This window comes from Pinus tabuliformis, chromosome 2_2 (genome assembly GCF_031772625.1).
Source record: "Pinus tabuliformis cultivar Carrire ecotype Pingquan chromosome 2_2, CPIR1, whole genome shotgun sequence".
Lineage (NCBI taxonomy): Eukaryota > Viridiplantae > Streptophyta > Pinopsida > Pinales > Pinaceae > Pinus > Pinus tabuliformis.
This window is the reverse complement of record NC_142300.1, coordinates 1,156,827,105-1,156,850,544: the sequence shown is the minus strand read 5'-3', so window position 1 is coordinate 1,156,850,544 and position 23,440 is coordinate 1,156,827,105. Positions and strand designations below refer to the sequence as shown.

Sequence of the window (23,440 nt, the reverse complement as noted above, 5' to 3'; positions counted from 1 at the left end):
AAGAGTTGCCCACATCTTGTCCCAAGGTAGGAGAGTCCCTCTGCCCAGGATACTTTGGACAAACACTTCCCAATCTTCTGAGATAGCATTTAGGGTTGTCCTCACCATAAGCTCTTGATCTGGTGTCGCTCCTATAGCAGTCAACTGGTCTCAGATCTCATTCAGTCCTCCGAGGAAGGTGTCAATCGATTGACCCTTCTTCATTTGATACGACTTCATCTGGTTCTCGAGCAACATTCTTCTCTGCACAGAAGTATGCTGATACAGGTTCTTGAAAGCCTCCCACATCTCAACTATCGTTTCCTTCTCGGCTATATGTGGTACCACATGATCCTTGACCCCGTCAAGGAGGGTCAAGGATCATGCACTTGGCCCTCGCCATCACCTCTTCATACTTGTCGTTATCATTGGGGTCGACTAGGATAGCTATAACCTTCAAGGCGAAGTTCTTGACACGATTCTTGTCAAGCACTGATAATATTCTGGCCTTCCAAACTGCGAAGTTCGATGCTCCGTCCAGTCTACCCTGGTCTCTTACCCCGTGTAGTGCCATGACGCTCCTCTACTTCCCTCCTAGAAGTTCTCTGTTTGACTCCTCTGAGTCTCTACTTCCCGTTTGGAAGTTCTCTTCTAGACTCCCTCTGAGTCCTGATTTCCCTCCTAGAAATCCTTTTGCCACTTGTCAATATGCCCCCTACTCTGATCATCTTGTGAAACTGCACTGTTGATTCAAATTCCTCGACTAGAAACCTTCGATAACAACTCCTCTGGCCCTGCTCTGTCAAGTACTGTTCTGACTACAGTACCTCACCAACTCCACTCTGCAATATCTCTGCAGCCTTCTAGACTCCAGCAACTGCCTCTCTGTGAACTGCGTCAGCCCCTCTCTGCCTCACGCTGGCTCTGCGTCAGCCCTGGGATGCCATGCGTCAGCCTTCTGGCCCTCTGTGTCAGTAACGTTGGCCACTCTGAGGCTCTACGCAGCTCCCGGCTTCTTCTGCATGGCTCTGGCTGGCTTTGCATCACACTTCTTGGCTTCTGCTCTGTTAGAAACAGCTTCTGTCACCTCGAGACAGTTGTTTTCTATTACTATTGCTCCACTCAGCTGATGTCTCTTAGTCCTCATGTGATCTGCAATCACGCTCTGATACCATGTTGAAGTTTCTAAGTTACTTTAAAAACCCTTCATGCACTTCTGATTTATTCCTACCTACTTGTTATTTTTCTTTAACAAGTTATTTACAAAGTAAATACTGAAAATACCTACTTGTTATTTTTCTTTAACAAGTTATTTACAAAGTAAACACTGAAAATAAACACCAGTGCATGCTCAACATATTACAGATCCGCAACTAAAAGAAACAAGAACAAACACACCACATGACACCATTATTTTTGGACCAATGTCCCTGGAAAAACGCAATGCGGGAAAACCGGTGCAGCTATCTGAGGGTTTTCTTATTAAACAATATCATAGTACAATCTGGGTGCCGAAACTAGCCAACAAAGAATTTCCTTAGCAACTATACCTCACAGTTTGAGAGAAATCTCCTGGCTGAAACCCCGGAAAATCCTTCTGGCAGTTCCTCAGCGCAAAACTGCTCTGCAACCCCAGCGTCTGCCCACTCTGGACTGCGTCAGCGCCTCTCTGTCTCATGTTGGCCTTGCGTCAGCCTTTCTTGGCCTGCGTCAGCCCCAGGAGGCCCTGTGTTAGCGTCCTAGGCCTCTGCATCAGACACGCTGGCCTCTCTGGTGTGCTGCGCAGCACTTGGCTACCTCTACGTGGCGTTGCATGAGCCCTTGCTGGCTCTGCGTCACTCTCCTTGGTTGCTGCGCTGCTCTCCCGACACAATCTCTGCCTTCTCTGTTTCTCTGTACTCAATGCCCCTCAGCTGCTCTCCCGATCATTGATTCTATCTCTCTTAGCAAACCCCGCTCTAGAGAATAGAATGACTGATCACTCTGGTGTATTCTCCAAGTGACCCTCAAACCTCCTCTTATACTTTTCCTGTTGACATCTCAACGACCGAGATTAAGTCCCTAATCAACAGCTAAGATTAGATCTGGCTTGATCCATGTCTTTTGGACCACTCTAACACAGATTCATATTAATACACATTAATATTTTATTTTCCCTAAGTTTAGACTTAGGGACTCCATTAAAAATATTAATTATTTTAATATCTCCTGATCTGTTTAGAATCTGCCCAAACCCTTTCTGGGTATTGGAGATCTCATGTGCCCCAACATCTCCACCAAATTTCGTGGCTGGGGCACATCCGATGCTACCCAAAATCAACACATTATTATATTTTTTGTTAATATTTTGAGGCTAAGTTGGGACTCAGGAGCCATGACTTACTATTCAAGACATCATTCACTGTTATGTGTGATGTAGCACTAGAAATGATATTACACATCTTATATATTAGTTCTTTTATCATATTTATGTGTCAAAGTATTTATTTTATGTTGTAGATGCTTTAGAATCTAATATTTAAAAAAATGAATATTTTTGTATTTGCCGATTTTTTCCCGATTTTTAGGATTTTTTCCGATTTTTTCCCCTTGTTGATTTAATCCTGATCTCGATTTTCACAACATTGGTCTGTACCACAATCCATAGTCCGTTGTGTCTTTGTGATATCTCAACACATGTTTGCAGCAACCCAATACACTCTGGTCGGTTCCGCCATGAACTAACTCAGTTGGTTGACTGCAAAACAAATATCAGGTCATGTGTTAACCAAGTACATCAACGACTCAATGAGCTTCCTGTATACTATAGGATCCACTCACTCTCCTCTGCCAACGTCCACCTTCCTCCAGTTTGTGACTAGAGGTGTGGCCATGGGCCTGCAATCCTGCATATGAAATCTCTGGAGAATCTCTGTTGTGTACTTTCCCTATCCCACGAAGATCTCACCATCACCTTGCCAAACCTCCAAGCCAAGGAAATAGTGCATAAGCCCCATATCCTTCATCTCAAACTCCCTTGCAAGGTCCTCCTTGCAATCCTGGATCAAGCTCTCATCTCCAATCAGTATAAGATCATCGACATAGAGAACTAGAATGAGTGGAAGCCTTCCAACCATGATGTAGTACAGGTTGGCATCCACCTCACTCTTAGTGAAGCCTAATCCTCGAAGGTAGTTGTCAATCCGAGTGTACCATGCTCTCGAAGCCTGCTTGAGCCCGTAAAGAGCTCTCTTTAGCTTGCACACATGTGTGTCTCTACTGAACTGCTCAAACCCCTTTGGTTGCTCCATATAGATCTCCTCCTCAACAACTCCATTGAGGAAGGTTGTCTTCACGTCCATCTAGTGGATCTTCCACCCAATTTGTGCTGCAAGTGCCAGAATAGTCTTGATGAATGAATATCGTGCAATTGGGGCAAAAGTTTCCACATAGTTTATGCCCTCGATCTGTGAGAAGCCCTTGGCCACAAACCTAGCCTTGAACTTCTCCACATCCACCTGGATCCAACTACTAATTTCCCCTCAGGTCGTGGAACAACCTCCTAGACATCATTCTTCATGATAGAGGAATACTCCTCCACCATGGCATCCTGCCAAACCTGCTGAGAAGTTGCCTCCTCATAAGAAGGCTTAGTGTCCACCAACTCTGTCATCAGTGCCATATAACTTGTGTACCTTTGTGGTTGTTTACTCTGCCTAAACATGGTGCTAGGAGCCTCGACCTGCTCCTAAGCCTCCTGAATCAACCTCTCGGCCCACTTGGCCTTCTTCCTCCCTATGGTGGGTGGCTCTAGCTAATCTGTCTGCTCTTGGCCTAGTTTCTCCTCCTCATCCTACTGTAAATCCTGTTGCACTACCCTCTTGCCACTAGACTGTGGTTGTGGTTGACTCTGAGGTGCTGGTTGTGACTCCTGTTTGGGAGCGAGTAGCTCCCCCTCAGGTACTACAATCTATTCATGCTCTAAGGAAATTCTCAGAGCGTGATCCTCCTGGAATCTCATATCGCTCCTAAGAACTATGGTCCTAAATCCTAGAAGATACACCCTATATGCTTGAGATGTCTCACTATACCCCACAAAGATACTCTTCTCTATTGTGGCATCCAACTTCTTCCTGTTATCTTTGGACACATGACAGTAGACCTTTGTGCCAAAGATCTGAAAGTGTGAAACATCAGGCTTCTTTCCTGTGAAGACCTCCTCTAGTGTAGCTCGTCCAAGCACCCTATGTGGACTCCTGTTCTGCAGAAATACTACAATGTTGCATGCTTCTACCCACAAGAACCTAAGTAGATCCTGATCATGCAACATAGCTCTAGCTGCTCCAACAATACTCTTGTTCTTCCTCTCAGCCACCCCATTCTGCTGAGGGTTATGAGGTGTTATCAACTCTCTCCTAATACCTTCCTTTGCACAAAACTCCTTGAAGGCATTGGAGATATATTCTCCACCATTGTCACTTCTCATTGCCTTGATTTTCTTCCTGGTCTGCTTCTCTACCAAGGCCTTAAACTCCATGAACCTGTCTAAGACCTCATCTTTCTTTTTCATAAAATAAATCCAAGTTTTCTAAGAAAAATCATCAATGAAAGTAACATAATACCTGTGTCTCATCAGTGATGGAGAAGAAAAGGGCCTGCACACATCTAAATGCACCAGCTCCAAAATACCTTTGGCTCTGTTGTCCTAACCATGGAAAGAAGACTTGGCATACTTGCCAAGCATGCATCCCTTGCACACTCCACTCTTGTCAAGACCTCTCGCTGGTAATCCTGTGGCAATTTGTTGAAGAATCTTCAGCGCCCCATGATGCAAGTGTCCCATGCACATGTGCCAAAGTTCACCTACATCTGCACATCCTACCTTGCTGCTCAAGGCTACATCAATCTCTACATGCAACTTGTAGAGGTTTTTCACCCTCACACTTATCTGCTTCTTACATCCAGAAGCCAAGTGTTGGAGGCTATGTTGCACGAAACTTCTAAGAACCTGATGTTTCAAGCCATACCCGTACTTGAAACTCCGAAACTCAGTTGAAACTTGGCCGAAACTTGACCATCATGTAATCATCTATTAGAGTTAATATAGACTTGGTTTTCCTTCTAAATTGTCATCTATGGGTCTTATTCCCTTTTTTCTTGCAAGATAATGTGTTATTCACTTATCTCTCTCTCTCTCTCTCTCTCTCTCTATATATATATATATATATATATGACGTTTCGGCCAATGTTTCCATTTTTGGGAGGTGATGCTTCTAAACGTACCCGTTTCGGAAACTCCAAAATGTTTTGACACTTCGTGCAACTTAGGCAGGAGGTAAGCCTTACCGTTGCTAAAGATGACATCATATCCTTTATCCTCAAGGATAGCTATTGAAACCAAGTTCTTCTTCAACCCTGGAACATAGAGAACATCTTTGAGATGAAGAGTATTACCTGACTCCCTCTCAAAGCTGACAATACCAATTCCCTTGGTAGCATACTTGCCATTATCTCCAAGCTTGATATTCACCTGCATATCCTTCTCATCTAGCTGGCTGAAATAATCATGATTTCAAGTCATATGGAAAGGGGCTCCTGAATCAATATACCGCGTACTTCTCCCTACTGAGCTTTCCATGCAAACTATCAATGAGAAATCCTTCTCAAACTGAGAGGCAAACTCATCTACCTCAGTTGATGCAGCTACATGCTCCTTATTCGACCCCTTCTTCTTATTAGGACACTTAGAAGCATAGTGTCCAAAAACATGGCAATGGAAGCATTTGATCTTACTCAGATCCCTCTTCTTCTTGTCACCCTTTTAATTGTTCTCACTCTTCACTTTGACTCTCTTGCCTTTGACTTTACTTGCAAGAGGAAGATTATCCTCCTCCTCAACCTTGGACCCCTTGCCACTGTTACTAGAAGTCTCAACTAGTCTAAGCCTTAGCTCCTCCTGGATGAAGTCACTCCACAGGCATTCCCAATCTAGCAACTTATCTTGTCCAGTAATGCTTTGAACAAAAGTGTGTCAATCTTTGGTAAACCCATTCAGAGCCACACGCACTAGCTTTGTGTCCATGGGCTTCTCTCCAACAGTTGCTAGCTCATCACGGACTTCCTAAATTCTGGTGAGATAGGCAGTTACACACTCACCCTTCTGCATCTTGATTGTCCTCAGCTTCTCTTTGAGGACCATCTTCCGGTTCTTGGAAGAATTTTGGTAGAGCTTGACTAAGGCATCCCACATGTCCTTAGTTGTATCTTTAGCTGCAACATGAGGGACTACATGATCCCGAAGTCCATCCAAGATCATCCTCTTGGCCTTGGCCATCTGCCTTTGGAAGAGCCTCAACTCGTCTAGATCTGAAGGTTCTGCAACACCTTGCTCAACGAATTCTTTTAGCCCAAACTCGTCCAACAAAAACAATATGCAGACCTTCCAAACACCAAAATTTGAGGAGCCATCCAATCTATCCTACTCTCTCAATCCTAATCATGTGTGAGTTGTCATATTTGAAGACTATGTGTTGATTGATTTCTTTTTACAGCTCTGATACCATGTAAAAAAACGATGAAATTCTGATCTGCTAATATGAACAATCTAAAAACAAGTTTTCTTTTCACATAGACACAAAATTTCTCTACCAAATAGCAGTGAAATAGAACAAAAATAATTGCACAAATTCACACAATAAACAACACAATTTTCTAGGGAACCCAACTAGGAAAACCCTCACTTGCTTCAGAATTTTATTGAGGAAAACTAAGCAATAGATCTCATACAAATACAAGCTTGTTTCAATCTGAAAATACAATGATTCTCCTGCCTGTCCTAGGCCTGAAACCCCTGCTTGATCCCTGATCTTCTTCCTCCTTCTATGCGCACTAGAGGCTCCAATTTCCTAGCGCAATTCCTAAGGAAATAGCCTCCTATTTCCTAGCGTTGCTCAAGCTCCTATTAAATAGGGAATTTCCCTATTTCTATGTGCACTCCAAGAAGAAATTGCCCTCCACAATAATTCGCACAAGGAAACCTTGGCTCGTTCCTCCACAAGCTCTCTTGCTCACAAACTCGTGCTCATTGGCTCAAGAATAATGATTACAATGTGTGCCTTCGATCTCCTTATAAGCAAATGCGATTTGGCTATTGTTAGTGAGTTTCTAAATTAGGAAGTTGAACTAGAGCTTTTCTAGTTAACAAAAGTCAACACAAGTTGATAACTAGTTCCTCCTAAAATTTAGGAGGCTAACTCCACTTGAGCATGCAGTTCCCAATTTAATTCACACTAGAGAACAATTAACTCGGTCCTCCACAAACTCGCACTAGTCAAACTGCTTCTTGAACTCGTCCACATCACTGGAACTCGTGCATGATTAAGATCACAAATTTGATTCTTTGAATTAAGGCACAAATCAAGGAAGCCATTCCTTCACTAATTTCAACATCACTTTCTTCTTCTACTATTTTCAGCTTCCTTTTCACCTTGCATTGCAGAGATATCTTACTTGAGAGATAAGAGATGCAAAGTGCCTTGAGGGAGGACAAGTCACTTATATTTATAGCCTTCCTTGAGGGTCGAATGGGTGCCATAAGGGGCTGAGCTGACTTGAGCAAGAGGAGGGAGGGCTGACTTGGTCTTTTTATGGAGGGAAAATCATAATTTCAAAATTCAAATTTTTCTTTTGAATATAAAATCAAATAAATATTTTATTTTTCTTGCAAGCATGAAGAACATGCTTCATATAAATTTTCTTTTACAAATATAATTTATATTTCATCATTACAAGTACAAATGAATATTATGAAAACCAACCATAGCTACAAAATTCAACAAGAAGGAGCACACAGAAGCGATTATGCGAGAACAAAACAAGATGGAGCACACAATTCTCTCTATACGATGCCATCTGCAAATTTTAATAGATGCTTAGAATTTCCGATTTTAGCATATTTCAAGGAGTTGCTTTCACACTCCTGGATTGTACTTGCTGTCACTGGATGCACTTTTTAATCCCATTGACCAACTTTTGTAATCATTTGTCGGACATTAATAAAATAATCCTATCTTATTTGGGTGTCCATGCTCCACAGAACCCAACAGCAGAAGTTTTCTCCAGGAAAGCATCTGACAAGCTATTTTGGTAGCCTTAGAAGCCCCTTGCAGGCTTGTTTTTGGTTTAAATGTCTAAACTTGTTTATCAATAGCAGTAGTTTTTATTTGACAAAACTTATAGCCAGTATGGTAATACATCTGTGTTCTCTCTTGGTTGTGGTAATACAGAAGAAAAAGTCCTTTTCGTTTAGCTTTGGAAAATACCAGATTTAATGAGCTCCTGCAAGAAGTCATAGTTTATGAATGAACAGACACTTTGCACTATATTCTTATGAAGTTAATATAAACCTTTATCATTACATATAAAAAAAGGCATGCATACACCAAGCATGAATAAAGCCCAAACTCTAGTTGAAGTTCTCTTAAGATATCAATGTCCATTCACAACATACAAATAAAACAACTAGTGCAAGGTACACAACAAAACCAATTTGCAGGCTTGATGCTACACTATTCATGTATCTGATATATGGAAAAAATAATGATTATCTTGCACAGAACTCTGCATACAAAATACAAATTCTCAGTATTTTAAGTTAAACAGTAAATCACACCAAATGGAAAAACCCTATTGCTTCCCCTATCTATGCTGTGACTTAAACATTCCTACACTCTATCAAGACAAGTAAGGGTGCAGTCCCGACTCAAACACTCAAAAGGATTATATAGACATGCAGCCATAAGCATTCTGAATACCTACCATCAACCTAAACGAGTTATTGAACTCAAAACACATGACTATAAAAGTGTCGGTTGCTTGTCATCATCCCTACAATACGAATTGGAAAAAGGCATATAAGGGTGCAGTCCCAACACAGGATTATAACAGACATGGAACCATCAGCCTGGACCAGTTATTGAACTCAAAACACATGACTATAAAAGTGTTGGTTGCTTACCATCATCCCTAAAATGATGATAAGAGTTGGTTGCTTATCATCATCATACAAAAAAAGTCTTATTCACTACAATCAGATTTACTGCATGGAGAAAATCATATGTACCTCATCAAATATAAGCACCAGATTGTCTGTTGCACCATTTTAATAAAGTTTCAGCTGTCAAGCTTTAAAAATACAGATAGATTTCAATCAGTCCATCCCCCATGTACGTTGACAATATAATGAGCTGGAAACAAAGAACCACAAAAAGAGATGATGTAAGATGAAAATGCTATTAATGGATACTGGGAAATAGTACAACTTTCATACTGACAACAATTACTAAACAGTTTAGAAATACACTCTGCTAGAATAAGCTCTTCCATAGTATAACTCAAAAATGGGTCCAATTACTTCCTGGAGCAACTAAGGATTTCATTTTGCTCACTTAAGGAATGGTATAGCAGTCATGTCATACAGACTAAAAGAAAACATATCCAGAAAAAGAGATCAAACCTGATGAGGCGGATGTCCACTTAATGGTCAAAGTGATGAAACCTTTACATCGTTGCCTGCTGCTACTGAAAAATAGCATCTGGAAGACTCCCCCGTCTCCATAAAGTTCTTTATAGTAGAAAAGACCACCCAGGTATATCACACGGTAATGAGAAGAAACTTGAGCTTTCCTTAAATGAGAAGATTTGATTTTATCTTCTATATATCCAAATAATCTTCCCCTTGTGGAGAAAAGTAATCAACTGGGAATCAATATTTGGCACCTATCTTTCAATTAACATTTTTCCAAAATGAGTGACTCGCTGACTAAGGCACCGATCCTCCACAGATGCCACCACCATCAACATAGAAAACAAAGCAGGGATCTGACATCCATATGAGGTGTACATGCTAGGGAAGTTGTTGGGCAGTGTAGTTACATATTAAATAACCAAGAGGATGATACCTGGCAACTGGCAAGTTGCTGCCCATGTCAACTTTTCCTTGGGAAGAAGAAACTGGAATTTTTGGTGGGAATAACCTCTACTGGTTGTAACTTGTAAATAATAACAACAGTTGCTGTTACTTATCTGCTGAGGTACACTTTAGACCTAAAAAAATTCCTAATGCCTCATGACACTAGACATAATTGCTATGCAGATCATATAGTGCACTATGTAAACTAGGGTTCAGGTAGATATAGCACTATCAAGAAATAGTTCCTTTAGAGCCATGAAAGATCCACACTAAATCTAGGATGGGCTATGTAGTTTATATAAATAAAGTTTCCTGATGTCTAGACAAACTAAGGTTTATATTTTCTGAAATACAACAGAAATCTAGCCAGCTCAATCCACTTACTGGAAGCATGCACGATGCTATATTTTTCATGACACAACCTCCATGTAGCATTTGGAATACCAAAAAGTGGTATAAGCATGGCAATTGTTTGGGGACTCAATTGCAACTAGAGGCACTCCCAAAAGTGCAAAGACAAGAAATATTTGCTCAGTAACAATTAGAGAAATACTTCCCATCCCAACACATCGGAATACTTATATCCCATTTTCTTAATACAGAGACTGAGGTTACTCAACCCAAGAAATAAGTTAAACCTACAGAAGGTTATGAAGAAAGATGTAGAAGTTGCATACTTGGACTTGGATGCATCACACTCAGGATTCCCCATCTTGTGGTCTATGCCACACGTTTTTGGGAAACTTTGGTGGCATTCTTATCTCCTTCTGATAATTGATATTCAATAGCTATTACTTCCTTTTCAAACATGGAAAGCGAAGCAGCTTCAAAGTTGTTCTGACTCCCGAGAGATCTATGTGCAAATGTATTAAGGTTCCATGCACTAGCACCCCGCATTTTTTGGCGGGCTTGTGTTACCCTGTTGTTTATAATTTTTTTCCTATCATTGTACTCACCTCAAATTTAAGTGCCATCCCCTTTCATGTTACACTGACACATTGGGAACAAATTTACTGGCAAATAATGCCTACAAACACTAGTCTCGGACTATCAAGATGCAGTTAAAACTCCAAATATCCTTTGTTGTCACCAGTAATCCCCACAGGAACATAATCCATTCCTGAAATGATGGAAGCGAGTGATGTCTCTCACAACAATCTCACGGCCAACAATCCTAGAAATCAACTTGATGGCAGTGTGGCAATCACCACACACACGAAGGTTTTTGATGACTCGAAGAGTTGTCCCTGGTGGAGTGCTAAGAAGCCCAAAAGAAACAGCCAACTTTTCACTATGATGGCTAAGAAGTTCTTCCTTCTGTGTCTCGTCTAGATCGTGCAATACAAAGTTTGTTTCTGGTACATAGCCTGCTGCTTCCATTTGTCCAGTTAATTCGTCCAACTTTGCATAGATCTCTTTTGTTTGTGGGTGTGACATGTCTCTCACCACAAAAGTATGCATGTGGTTCCCAACTTCAATCCAGCTGCATCCCGGTTCCTTCTTCAATCCCCTATCTTTCATCAATTTTCTTACAATCGCTACATCATCCCACTTGCCAGCTGCAGCAAAGATGTTCGACAGCATGACATACGTAGAAACATCTTCTGGTTCAAGCTTGAGAATAGATTTTGCTGCCTGTTTTCCCAGCTCTACATTCCCATGAATTTTGCAGGCGCCAAGAAAAATCCGCCATAGCTTAGTACCATGCTCAAATGGTACACTGTTGATAAAGTCCTTGGCTTTGTCAAGATGGCCAGCACGCCCTAGAAGATCAACCATGCAGGCATAATGTTCTATACTTGGTATGATACCATGATCTTCACTCATGGAGTCAAAATACAGTTGGCCTTCAGTTACCAAACCTACATGGCTACATGCAGAAAGAACACCAATGAATGTTATGGAATTTGGCTTTATAGCTTCCTTTTGCATTTGCTCAAAGAGTTCAAGAGCTTCATATCCATAACCATGATGTGCATATCCTACAATCATAGCAGTCCATGAAATCACATTTTGTTCTGCAATATTCTGAAACGCCTTAACAGCATCTTCTATGCTACCAGATTTAGCATACATTGTAATAAGCGAACTCCCCACAGAAAGAGGCAGTTCAAATCCAGTTTTAATGATGTGGGCATGTATCCTCTTCCCCTGTTCTACGGCTGCATGCATGGTGCATGCACAGAGGACAACTGTGAAGGTTATTTCACTTGGCTTGAAGCCAGCACGTAGCATTTGGCTAAAGAACTTCAATGCCTCTTCGCCAAGCCCATTATGGGAGCATCCCCCAATTATTGCATTCCATGAGGATTCATCCCTTTTAGGCATGATGTCAAACAGTTGCAGAGCATTATTTATTATCCCACAGTTTGCATACAAAGTAACGAGGGCATTCCATATAGAGATATCTGAGCAGAATCCCGTTCTCATGACATGGGCATGAAACTCCTTGCCTTCTTTTAAGGCTCCTAAGCTGGCACATCCACTGACAACACTGGGAAAAGTGAATTCGTTTGGTTTCATGCTAGCTAGCAGCATTTGGCGAAAGAGTTTCAGGGCATTTTCACCGTCTCCATTTTGTGCATATCCTGCAATAATTGCATTCCATGAGACAACATCGCTCTCTGGCATCTTACCGAATATTTTATATGCATCTTCCACATGTCCACACTTGGAGTACATGGTAACCAAAGCATTGATTACAGATATGTCCAACTCATACCCAAATCGAATTATATAGGCATGGGTTTCTTCACCCTGTTGCAAGGCTGCAAGGGCAGCACATGCACTTAGAACGCTGGCCAAGGTGACCTGGTTTGGCAATATCAATTTCAGTTGCATTTGGCCAAACAATTCCAAAGCTACCTTTCCATGCCCATTTTGTGCACATCCAGAGATAATTGCATTCCACGTGATGATGTTTCTTTCAGGCATTTGGTCAAATACCTTGAGTGCATCCTCTAGAATCCCACATTTGGCATACATCGTAATAAGCGCATTTCCCACCATGATATGCAACACAAATCCCCTTCTGATTATGCTAGCATGCAATTCCCTGCCGTGATGCAGTGCTTGTAGGTCAGCACATGCACCAAGCACACATGCAAAAGTAAGCTGGTCAGCCTCCATGTCCACTTTTTGCATTTGATGAAACAATTTCAGTGTTACATGATGACAACCATTAAGCACATACGCTGACATTATGGCATTCCACGACCCCACATCTCGACCTTGCATTTGTTCAAACAGCTTCTGTGCATCATCTATGCTTCCACATCTCGCATACATTGTAACAAGGGCGGTCCTAATACAAACATCGGACTCAAATCCCATCTTAACTACTTGAGCATGGACCTCTTTACCCTGGCTCATGGTTCCCAGGCTCATACAACCCCGAAGAACACTAGCAAAGCTAAACTGATTAGGATCGATACCCGCCATTTGCATTCGAGAAAACAATTTAAAGGCCTCCTTACCATGTCCATTTTGGGCATAGGCAGTGATCATTGCAGTCCACGTGACCACATTTCGTTCAGCCATTTTGTCAAACACTTGGCGTGCATCCGTAAGTCTACTACTTTTGGCATACATATTTAGAAGATGATTTAATACAAACATTTCAGGCTGAAATCCTATTTTAATCATGTGGGAATGTATACATTTTCCATATACATAATCTTTATTATTAATGCAACTCTGAAGAAGGTATACATAGACATCAGAACCTGTTTGAACTCCCTGCTGTTCCATGACAAGAAAGGTATTCAAAGCCTCATTCACCATTCCTTCTTTACATAATTCTACCACATTGTTACATAAACTTGGTTTTGCGCTCAGTTTGCGTGATAGTACATTGAATTGGGTTAATTTCTCCCCTATATTTGCCTGCAATACCAAAAATCCAACAGGCATAAACCAAAAGAAAACTGTTAATATCACACAACCCACATGAATTCTTGCAGATATGTAAAAAGGATGTGGGGTTTATGTAATGAATCAGTACCTTGTGAAAGCAGAACCTCTTTGACTGAAATAATGCTGGGGCAGACATCAAATGTGAATGTATTGCCGTTGAAGTTAATTCCATGCTATGATGACTTTCAGATGTCAAAGTAATTGATTTGGCATTAATTTGAAATATTTAACTCTCCAGATTACAACAATTTTCTCCTTGCACATTTTCTCAGTGGCCATTCAAAAAGCTTGTGATCTTTCACCGATGCACAAGAGAAATAGAAAACCGCCCACGACTCTTCTTTCATACCTTTTACCTTTGCGTCTTAAAAATACCCTATCTCATCTTTTACCCCAAAATAATTTTTCTCCGCTACTTTGAAATGTATTTTCCTCAAAATATTTTTTCTCCTCTATTTTTAAATGTATTGTAATTTTGGATGGCAGTTTTTGTTTATAGTAGAAAACAATTGGTTTATAGTCGAAAACAATTAACTTTGAAATAGTTTTTAAAAATTTGAAAAAATAAATATTAAATTTAATATTTTGAAAATTAAACATAAATTTTTATATTTTTATATAAAATGAAATGACTGATTTTTACGAGGTTATAAATAGTATTGCTTAGCGAAAACAAATATTTTGAAAAAAATAAAGAAAAAAAGAGCGATATATTACCTAGTGTCATCATAGTATACATATTAATATATTAATGTCAATATTTATCATCAAATTTCAATTATGAATTGTGAATATTTAATTTGACATGTTATCATTAAATTATTTTATAGTTAAAATGAATTAGTTTTTGGGTTTTTTTGGTCAAAATGTATTTTTACAAGTCAATATGGAAAAGATGTATAACTCTTTTCTTTTGTTAAGCTTGGTAGATCCTTCTTTTTCATTATAAAATAAGTAGGCAAGTTACACACATATAAATCCTCGTTAGGTGGTCTCAACTTGTACAGCGGGAAACCAAGTCTGTTGAACACCTAACCGCATTATAAATTGTCCAAAAGCAAAAAAAAATTAGTCTATCTATCCAAACTATATGAACTTGATTGTCATGTCTGCAACCATATTCTAACTATCTATACATATATATGATTGCATACTGAAAATTAAAAGCTATCTGCATGAAAACAAATCAAAACAAAAAGATTGGGAGTCAGCATTCTAATCCTCCTATTCGACTGAAGCCGAAGCCATCGGGGCTGGATCCTTAAAGCTTGAGTCAAGCAGCTCTGTCGGCATAAACATGCAAGGAAAATGTTTTTCAATCCAATCCAAACAACCATCCTGATTCTGAAATTGAAATTGCAATTTTTGAAAGTCTTGTTTATAATTTGGGAAGTCCTAGACAACAGTCATCCAGATTTGCTCCATGGCCTTGCCCAGGAGGCACTTCATGAACCAATACAGATAAATGGATTGTTTGTATTGCATCTCTCGACCTCTGGTGTGTCCAGGGTCCGGAATCAAGATCTTCCAATCCTCTGTGTCCGCGGCGTCCACACTTTCCTGTCGATTTATATTTTCCTCCCATTTGGCTATGAGTCGTTTGATTTCCCCTTTCGTGCCCCCCAAATATGCAGTCGTCGCTTCATGTATCGAGTTGGCCACAGGCTTCCTGCCCCGACGTTTGCCCACAATGCTCAGCTCATCCTCGACATCGCTTCCCCACGCTCTCTTCCCGCGACCCTTGGTAGTCGCTACTCGATCCATAGCCTCAATTCCCCTGTTCCTTCTGGTCACCCTCCAAAATTGTTCGGTGTTTGGTTGTGTTATATTCTTTTCACGACTAGAGGGGGGGTCACAGGGGGGGTGATAGCCCCCCTTTCAGGGAGTATGCAGGGGTCTCCCCTGCATAGGGTCCAGGGGGCAGCGCCATGGGGAAAAAAAGTTGAACTCTATATTACCTATGGTTTTGTGCATGGATTTCGCACATAGTTTTGGGCGCGATGATTTTCGGTCCATGGTATTATGTAGATCCGGTCAAGGGAACTACAATTATGTTCTAATCCAGGGTTAATGGATTAGGGTTTATGGATGCTTCAGCATGTATATATATATATGTGTGTGTGTGTATTGTAACATTGAAAGGAACATAATGAAAAATCAATCTAGTAGTCTTGGTTTTGGGATCTAGGGGAAAATCTATGTGTATATTGTTTTATGTGTTATGCTCTCGCCTTTGTTTATTTTCTATTTTATAATTCGTATGCGGGTAATTTCTGTACGGGGTTAAAACCTACATTCAGAACCAAACCTCCGTGTTTTTCTTGGACACAGATATTTACCTCTCGACTAACCTGTTGTGTGAGCAAGAGACCATAATTCCCAAAATGTTAAATTCTGAATTGCCTTTATCCCATGGTTCTGACAATGCAGCAAATCTGTCACCCATGATTTATGTGTATAACCCCCAAGCATAAGGGACCTCCACCCGAGACTCTCAAAACGCCCCTACATTCCCCCTGCCTTGCTCGTGTTGCAACCGTGGCCTTGGGTTTTGGGTGCATGGCCATCCACCCACCTTATAGCCCAGAGGTCAAACCCACATGTACCACACTCCTCCTCTCCTTTTCCACTCAATGACTGCCTCTGCCCCCATTCCCACTTCCTTAGCCTCCGCTTAGCATGGCTCAGAGCCTCCCCGCAGCCTAACATTTGGACCTCGGCATCCACAAGGCACCCTGCCCATAGCATACTCACCATCCCCCTTCCCAACGACTGGCTTAGACTATCTTGGCCACCCTTCCCTACGTGTCAATTCCCCCAATTCAGAAGACGACCTACAACGACCTTCTCTCGTCTACCGCTCCTTAGGGATTTGGAGTTGGCATTATTATGGAGACGAGGTGGGTCGACCGCAAAAAAAATTGCCGCTTTCTTCTCCTCGACTCTCGGGTTTGGCAAGCACACCAAAAACAATAATTCCCTCGGGCTGACTCCCACCCAACCCATCCCTATAATCCCCATGCAAGATAACAGAGTATCAAACTTAAGAAACACCCAAACAGACCCCCGGACCTAGAATTGTTCCTGTAGATTGCCTCCTCAGGGTTAATTCCCCTGTCCCAGCTACACGCCCATACAAACCCTATGCCCCCATGCAAGCCCTAGAAACCAGACCAGGCGTAGGGAAGCATAACGGAATGTAGGCAAAGCCAGTTAACATACTTGATTATTTGCGCTTGAAGATGTAGTCTCTCTTCGCCTTCCTGATGTCGTCGCTCGTCTTTCGTCGTTGTCGTCTTTGTGTTTACACTCTCCAAACGGTTCTCTCTCTTTACAGTCAGTAAACTCAACTGCATGCAAATGATATCTTCCATTCTCCTGGTCGCCTTAAGCCTGCCACTAGCCACCCCGCCCTGCGTGTCAAGCTTGTGGGAGGCAGTGGCACTATCCCTTCTTGTCCTTATCATTATGACAGCCTTAATGACTATGTCCGCCATCTCACACCCCAATCAGGGGAAAGAGATGTATAACTCTTATGTTCACATAGAGTTTACATATAATATTAAAAGAAATTAATAATAAAAGAATTTTTCAATATTTATTAAAAGTAAATTATTTTAATATCAACCATTTAAATTAGACAATTTTTACCAAATACATGATTTAACAATTTTCACCAAATTAATGAAATTAACACAACTAAATTATTAAAGTAGTTGATATGTGTGAATGAACTTCATTTTCCATTTATAATAATATCAATTAACCTATTAAACATAGAAAATAATATATATATATATATATATAATTTTAAAAATATATTTTTTCCTATAAGATTTTTAAAAACTATTAAATTAAAATTTAATAAACCACTCCTTAAACACATCATTTAATGACACAACAATTTAATTTATTTTTCGATTCATTGTTATTCTACCTTTATATACATTTCTTCCATTATCTCAAGACTATTGACATATCTTTATCTTTTAATTTTAATGGTTTTTTTATGGTACAATGCTTGCCTAGCTTTAAAGTAAATATTTAGTAATGATATTTAAACAATTTAAACCATCATAGCATTTCATTAATTGGTTTTTTGGAAACATATTATTTTATGTTTACATGCATATCAATTTTAATTTCAAATTGAAATTTTCAATTCGAAAAGTGTGAATATTTAACTATTATAATGCATATTTAGATTTCTATATTTTTATTTTTTAATTGAAGATTAATTTACACTTTGCCATGAATTACTTTTTGCATAAGAGGCAGGTACTAAGCAACAATGTTGCATATTACATTTGTTTTAAATTGGATTTAATTGTTGCATAATAATGTTCATTCGTTATTATCATCTTAAATTACAAACTACACTTTATTTACATACATACTTCTTGAAGGGCAAAGTGTGATCTATTTACATACTTTGACATCTATCGATTTCTTATCTCTTGGTGTTTAGATAAAATTGACAATTTGTAAAACTAGCAATTGTTCCTAAAGGTACAAAGGTACACTGAAAGAATATAAGATTTGGAATATCATCTCGAAAACCGAAATCACTAAATATAAGAACTCTTATTTTTAATAAGATATTTTTTATAGAAAAATTATGTGAGAAAAAAATTGAGATATATAAAATGTATGATTGTACATTTGACAATGCAACTTGGTGTAACATGTATTGCATTGAAATAAAGTAGATTCAATGAATGGCAGATATTTCTAGCAAATAATGTCAACCTTATCGCAAAGTAGACTTTGAAGAATCAACTAAGTGTCAGAGATGTGTAGCAACAACACATTTATTTTATTTGCAGTTTTTCTTTTTTTAAAATATCACTCATCATAATTACAGTAAAATTAGAGGCTTTGCATTCTACCATCTCTTCCCACAAGGAGTTTGGTTGCTGAAGTTAATGCAGATATACATGTCTCACCTCCCTCTCTAATTAAACCTGTAATCTTTTAAAAACATATGTTTAAAATCTTTAAAAGCACTCAAATTACCAATTTATCTCATGTAATTGTGTTGAATTTGAAATGAATGGCATGTACATCTAAGCACCAATAAAGCATTTTTTCCTGTTGTTTTTTCTAACATGCTAGATAAAATATTTGATTAAAATTGTCAATTTGTTTAATTTAATATAAATATTAGCATATATAAAAAATAAATAAAATTAACATATGATATTGTATAAAGTAGGTTAGTTAAGATAAGAATTTGTGGTAATAATGTCAATGGTTTCTATTTTCTATGAGTTATTATATCAAACCAAAAGTTGTATTCACAACAACATTATATGACTATAATTCTAGTGGATTATTAAATCAAACCAAGAGTTTTATTAGCAACAACATGATATCTAATTTTGATCATAATAATCAGTATATATATTAAAAGAAATAAATAAAGTTTGGAAATATTTGAAGAAAAAAACGATTCAGCCCCACCAAAAAAATAAAACTATATTCATTTGTCTTTTTAATTTTCCATATTCATTTATCGTTTTAATTTCCTAACTTACATATTAAGTTGGAAAAACTATTTTTAAGAGTAAACCCATTTTTTTATGATATTCAAATTGCAAAATAAACAATCTTACTTAGCAAAAACACTGCCCAAAGTACTTCGTAGAAGTAGATTCCCAATTGTGATTAGACTATCAGGGCGTAGTGTTAAACCTTCGACAAATACCTTTTGAAATGTCATGTTATTTTTTTTCTCGGTAACAAGGCTAATCTATTAAATATGTACAGAGTGCAAAATTACATCAGGTAAGACCAGTATGCTCTTGCCCTCAAGGGGCACCAGACATAGACAAAAACTAAGACTGACAAAGACCCAGACATAATTCCCCATAGCAAGCCCTCGCAGGGGTGGTTCCATGAAGTTCCAAGACTGTCCATAGACGGAAGCCCGCGCAGGGGTCTTAGACAAAAAGAACTGTTCAAGTCGTCCCGCGCAGGGGAAACAGTAAGTACTTTCATCATTAACACAAAAAACCAACAGCTTTGACATCCTAAAAAAAACATTGACTGGACCAACAACAAACAAAGAGACGGCAACTGAGCCTGGAGCGACCTGGTGGAGCAAGGGCACCAGCGTGATTATTCACTCGGCTCATCCGGTTGCTCTTCCACAATTGGGCACCAGCCGTAGTAATCCGGCTCAGCTTCAGTAGGCGAGGTCGCTTCCGCTTCCCCAGTAGTCGCGTTAGGAGCATTCTGGGAATGCTTGGATTTTTCCTCGACGGTGGCCCGACTCTTTTCTTCCTGCTCCAACTCAGTTGTCGGAGCCTGCTCTGCATCCCCATGGTAGTCCTGCATCCCTTGCTCCCGAGCTTCTATGGGGTCATCCACCTCAGGAGGATTCTCGATGAACAGAATGGAGACATGAGCACTAATTCTCGGGTTTGCCGTAGAGCTGGTGAAGTTGAAAATAGTGGAGCCAAAGGCTGGCAAGGAGGCCGAGCTGGATGCCTCGACATCCATATGTTGGCCTGAGTGCAGGGGAATGGCTCCAATGGAGCTTGCCAGATTACAGTGGCAGCAATGCCTCGTATCATCTCTCACAGGTCTGCTCGAACCCCCGCCTCTAGAAGAACCACGACGGCTCAGCAACCTCTGTCTGGGTCTCACCATAATGGGATGAGACTCCCTGCAAACTGCCAAGTGAACCAGACTGTCGATTACCAGAACCAGCTCCGTAATGGACCCAACCGCCTGAGAAGGGACCGCTTCAACGGCAGAGAGGCCAGCCAAATGCAACACGACCAATATTCCCTGCTCCAAACCGGATTTATGCTCTTCATCGTCACCTACCCACCTCGAGTTCCCATCCGCCATTACTGCAGCGATGCTCTGGATCGAGTGCACTCTCCGGGCATTCACTGCTGCCGTCCCCAGTCCCTTCGTTTTAAACCGGGAATGATCTCGCCGTCCTCTCGCATGGAGTGCCACGTGATGCCCGTGGAGCGGCATGTGGTCAGCTTCCAACTCCCGTCCCATCGCTTTAAACACCCGCATCCGGGGGAAATGTCATGTTATTACATATATAATGAATGATTGAAAGAGCCAACCATATTTGAAGCATTCAAAAGGTTTGGAACTGCATAGCAGCTATATAAGGAATTATGATGCTAATGATATTAGACAATTCAATAGAATCTGTACGATTTATGCTCAAAATTGAATAGATCGATAAGAACACATTGATACTTTGTCAAAAGAAGAAATCAATCGCATGAAGTTAATTAAAATCAAATCCTCCAGAGATACTGATAAAGAACAGATATTGAGAAATGTTGAACACTGCCAGCTCCCAGGTATTCCTCTCTACAAAGATTGATCAAATTTAATTTTAATGGTGTCACCAAAGGAAACCCTGCCCAAACAAAAATTAGACCAGAGGTATGTAAGTGCAATGCAGGACATATAACTGGAATTTATTATGAATTCTGTGAATCTAGAACAAACAACCATGTTGAACTATCTACTCTTATTTGTGGTTTCAAGGAATTTGTAAACCAATGCTTTAAAATATTTATTTTTAGGAGAATCCAAGTTGCTTACCAATCATCTTAATGGAGAAATTCATAATCCTTTATGAAAAATTAATACTCTGGTGTCAAGGAATCTGTAAACCAAAGTTCTATTCATTTTTAGGAGACTCCAAATTGCTTATAAATTATCTTAATGAAGAAAATCAGAATACCTCATGAAAAAATGATTATTCAGATATCATGGATAAGACTAGTTCTAGAAACAATTGTGGAATATTGAAATCAGAATCGTTTATGAAAAAAGGATGTTCATATGTTATGGACCAGACTAGGTTTATAAAATATTGTGGAATTCAAAATCACTCATGTGAGAAGAACTTCCAATCAGATTGTTGATCGGCTTGCTTAGCAAAGACATCCTATGCAAGCAGGCAGCAGGATGGATTGGCTAAGGTCCTAACTCCTTAAATTTGTCCCAATTTCTTCATTTCTATACTAATGTGTTCCTGCTCCTACGTTATAACTTGATAGTCTGCAAATCCTCCAACGGATGGATTGGACAAGCTACCATGTCAGTCACCACCTGTCATGAATATTCAATGTCTTTCTTTTCCTTTCTTAGCCATGGGTAGTATCCTCATCTACCATCTTTTTCTCATTACCAGCTCCTCTCTATTCTCGAATCTGCGGCACTTTTCTTTTCCCTTAGGTTCCAAATTATTCGACCATACTAAGATTGATAATAGTAATTCTAATCAGTTCCCTACTCACTCTTCCATGCATACAAAAACAAGGAGAACCCAAATGGGTTGTTGGTTTCAGTCTCCATGCTTGCCCATTGCAATACTAAAGAGCTCGAATTCGAAGGGAGTTGCTCTGTAATAAGGTTGTATCATGGCCTTTGCGACTGACTGCAAATGGAGAAGACCATTGCAACACAAATTGTGGCAGAGGTTGGCAGGGGACAACAACAACATTGTTTGATATATGATCACCCAATATCTGGAACATGAAGACAACATGACCATTTTTTGGATTGAAAAGTCAATTGTGCACATCATAGAAGACTTGTATTGAGGTTTCGTCTACCTCAACTATCTGATTGCCCCTGAACTTCCACATCAGGTGCTTGACCTGCAACGCCACCTTCTTGTCAACTCTGACATCTAATCTTGCCTCCTTGGATCCCCCTGTGTGGCATTCAATCACAATGTCATGAGTCCTGCCACTTTCACCAAATTGTGCCTTTGTTGTGTAATATCTCTTCCCAAACACATGCTCTCTTCTAGATAGCAATGTGGGCTCAGAGAATGGCTTCCTTGCATGGATCTTCTTGTAGGCCTCCTCCTGCATATCTCCCAACAACATGATTATCTCCTTTTCACATACAAGGGCCATGAAAAATCCTTCATGTGGCTCAGGCCCACACACATATTTAGCATTGCTCACATCCCAGAACACTTCCATCTTCTTCCCCTTGACATCAAAGCTCTTGGATCCGTGCTTCTTCCAGAAGGACCATGGCTTCGTATCAACCTTGAACATATAATGGCACCTTGAATCATTGATATGGACACTGAGACCATGGCCCATTAGACTCTTGCACTGTGTTATGGTCACAATTTTGCAGATTTATGCTAGTGTGGTCTAATAGAGGCAAATTATCAAGTTCTGTGTCATTCTTCTACCAGAAGAAGAATACTTGTCTGTCAGGTGGGCACCTCCAGTTTCTCCAAAACAAGAAGGTAATGCTTCAAACATTTTTCAAATCCAATCACTTGTATGGTGCTACACAACAAATATTTCAAAAATCCAATGTATATCTATTAGATTTTAGCAGAACATACAAAGAACATCCATATCTTGGCACTGACATCAAAACCTATTGGATCTTGGTACCTACTGGAGAATTATGATCTCTAAAGCGACAAAATCAATGCCAAAACTTGATCAAGAAGGTACCCATAGTAGAATCCTAATCCAATAGCCCAAAATAAAATTACACAAGTGCTGAAACAAGCTCTCCAATTAGAGAATTCACCCACATTCTCCAACTCGGCTCCTACAAAAACAAAGCAGAAAA

General features: G+C 39.9%; 2 protein-coding genes across 6 annotated transcripts in view; both read right to left on the bottom strand.

Moving 5' to 3' along the window:
- LOC149197517 (pentatricopeptide repeat-containing protein At2g03880, mitochondrial-like) overlaps positions 1–14,194 on the bottom strand; it is a 28,469-nt gene extending 14,275 nt beyond the window's left edge. For all 5 annotated transcript variants that reach the window (XM_089405869.1, XM_089405868.1, XM_089405865.1 and 2 more), the window contains exons 1-3: positions 13,932–14,194; positions 9,473–13,813; positions 9,080–9,203 (exon numbers count right to left, since the gene is read on the bottom strand). In XM_089405869.1, the coding sequence (XP_089261995.1) occupies positions 11,015–13,813; positions 13,932–14,015 (2,883 nt within the window). In that variant the 5' untranslated portion in view covers positions 14,016–14,194 and the 3' untranslated portion in view covers positions 9,080–9,203; positions 9,473–11,014. The remainder of the gene's footprint in view (positions 1–9,079; positions 9,204–9,472; positions 13,814–13,931) is intronic.
- Positions 14,195–22,401: 8,207 nt separating this feature from the next.
- On the bottom strand, positions 22,402–22,950 carry LOC149197516 (uncharacterized). Its single transcript, XM_089408713.1, has one exon. The coding sequence runs from the start codon at positions 22,948–22,950 to the stop codon at positions 22,402–22,404; it is 549 nt and encodes a 182-aa protein (XP_089264839.1).
- Between the last annotated feature and the right edge of the window lie 490 nt (positions 22,951–23,440).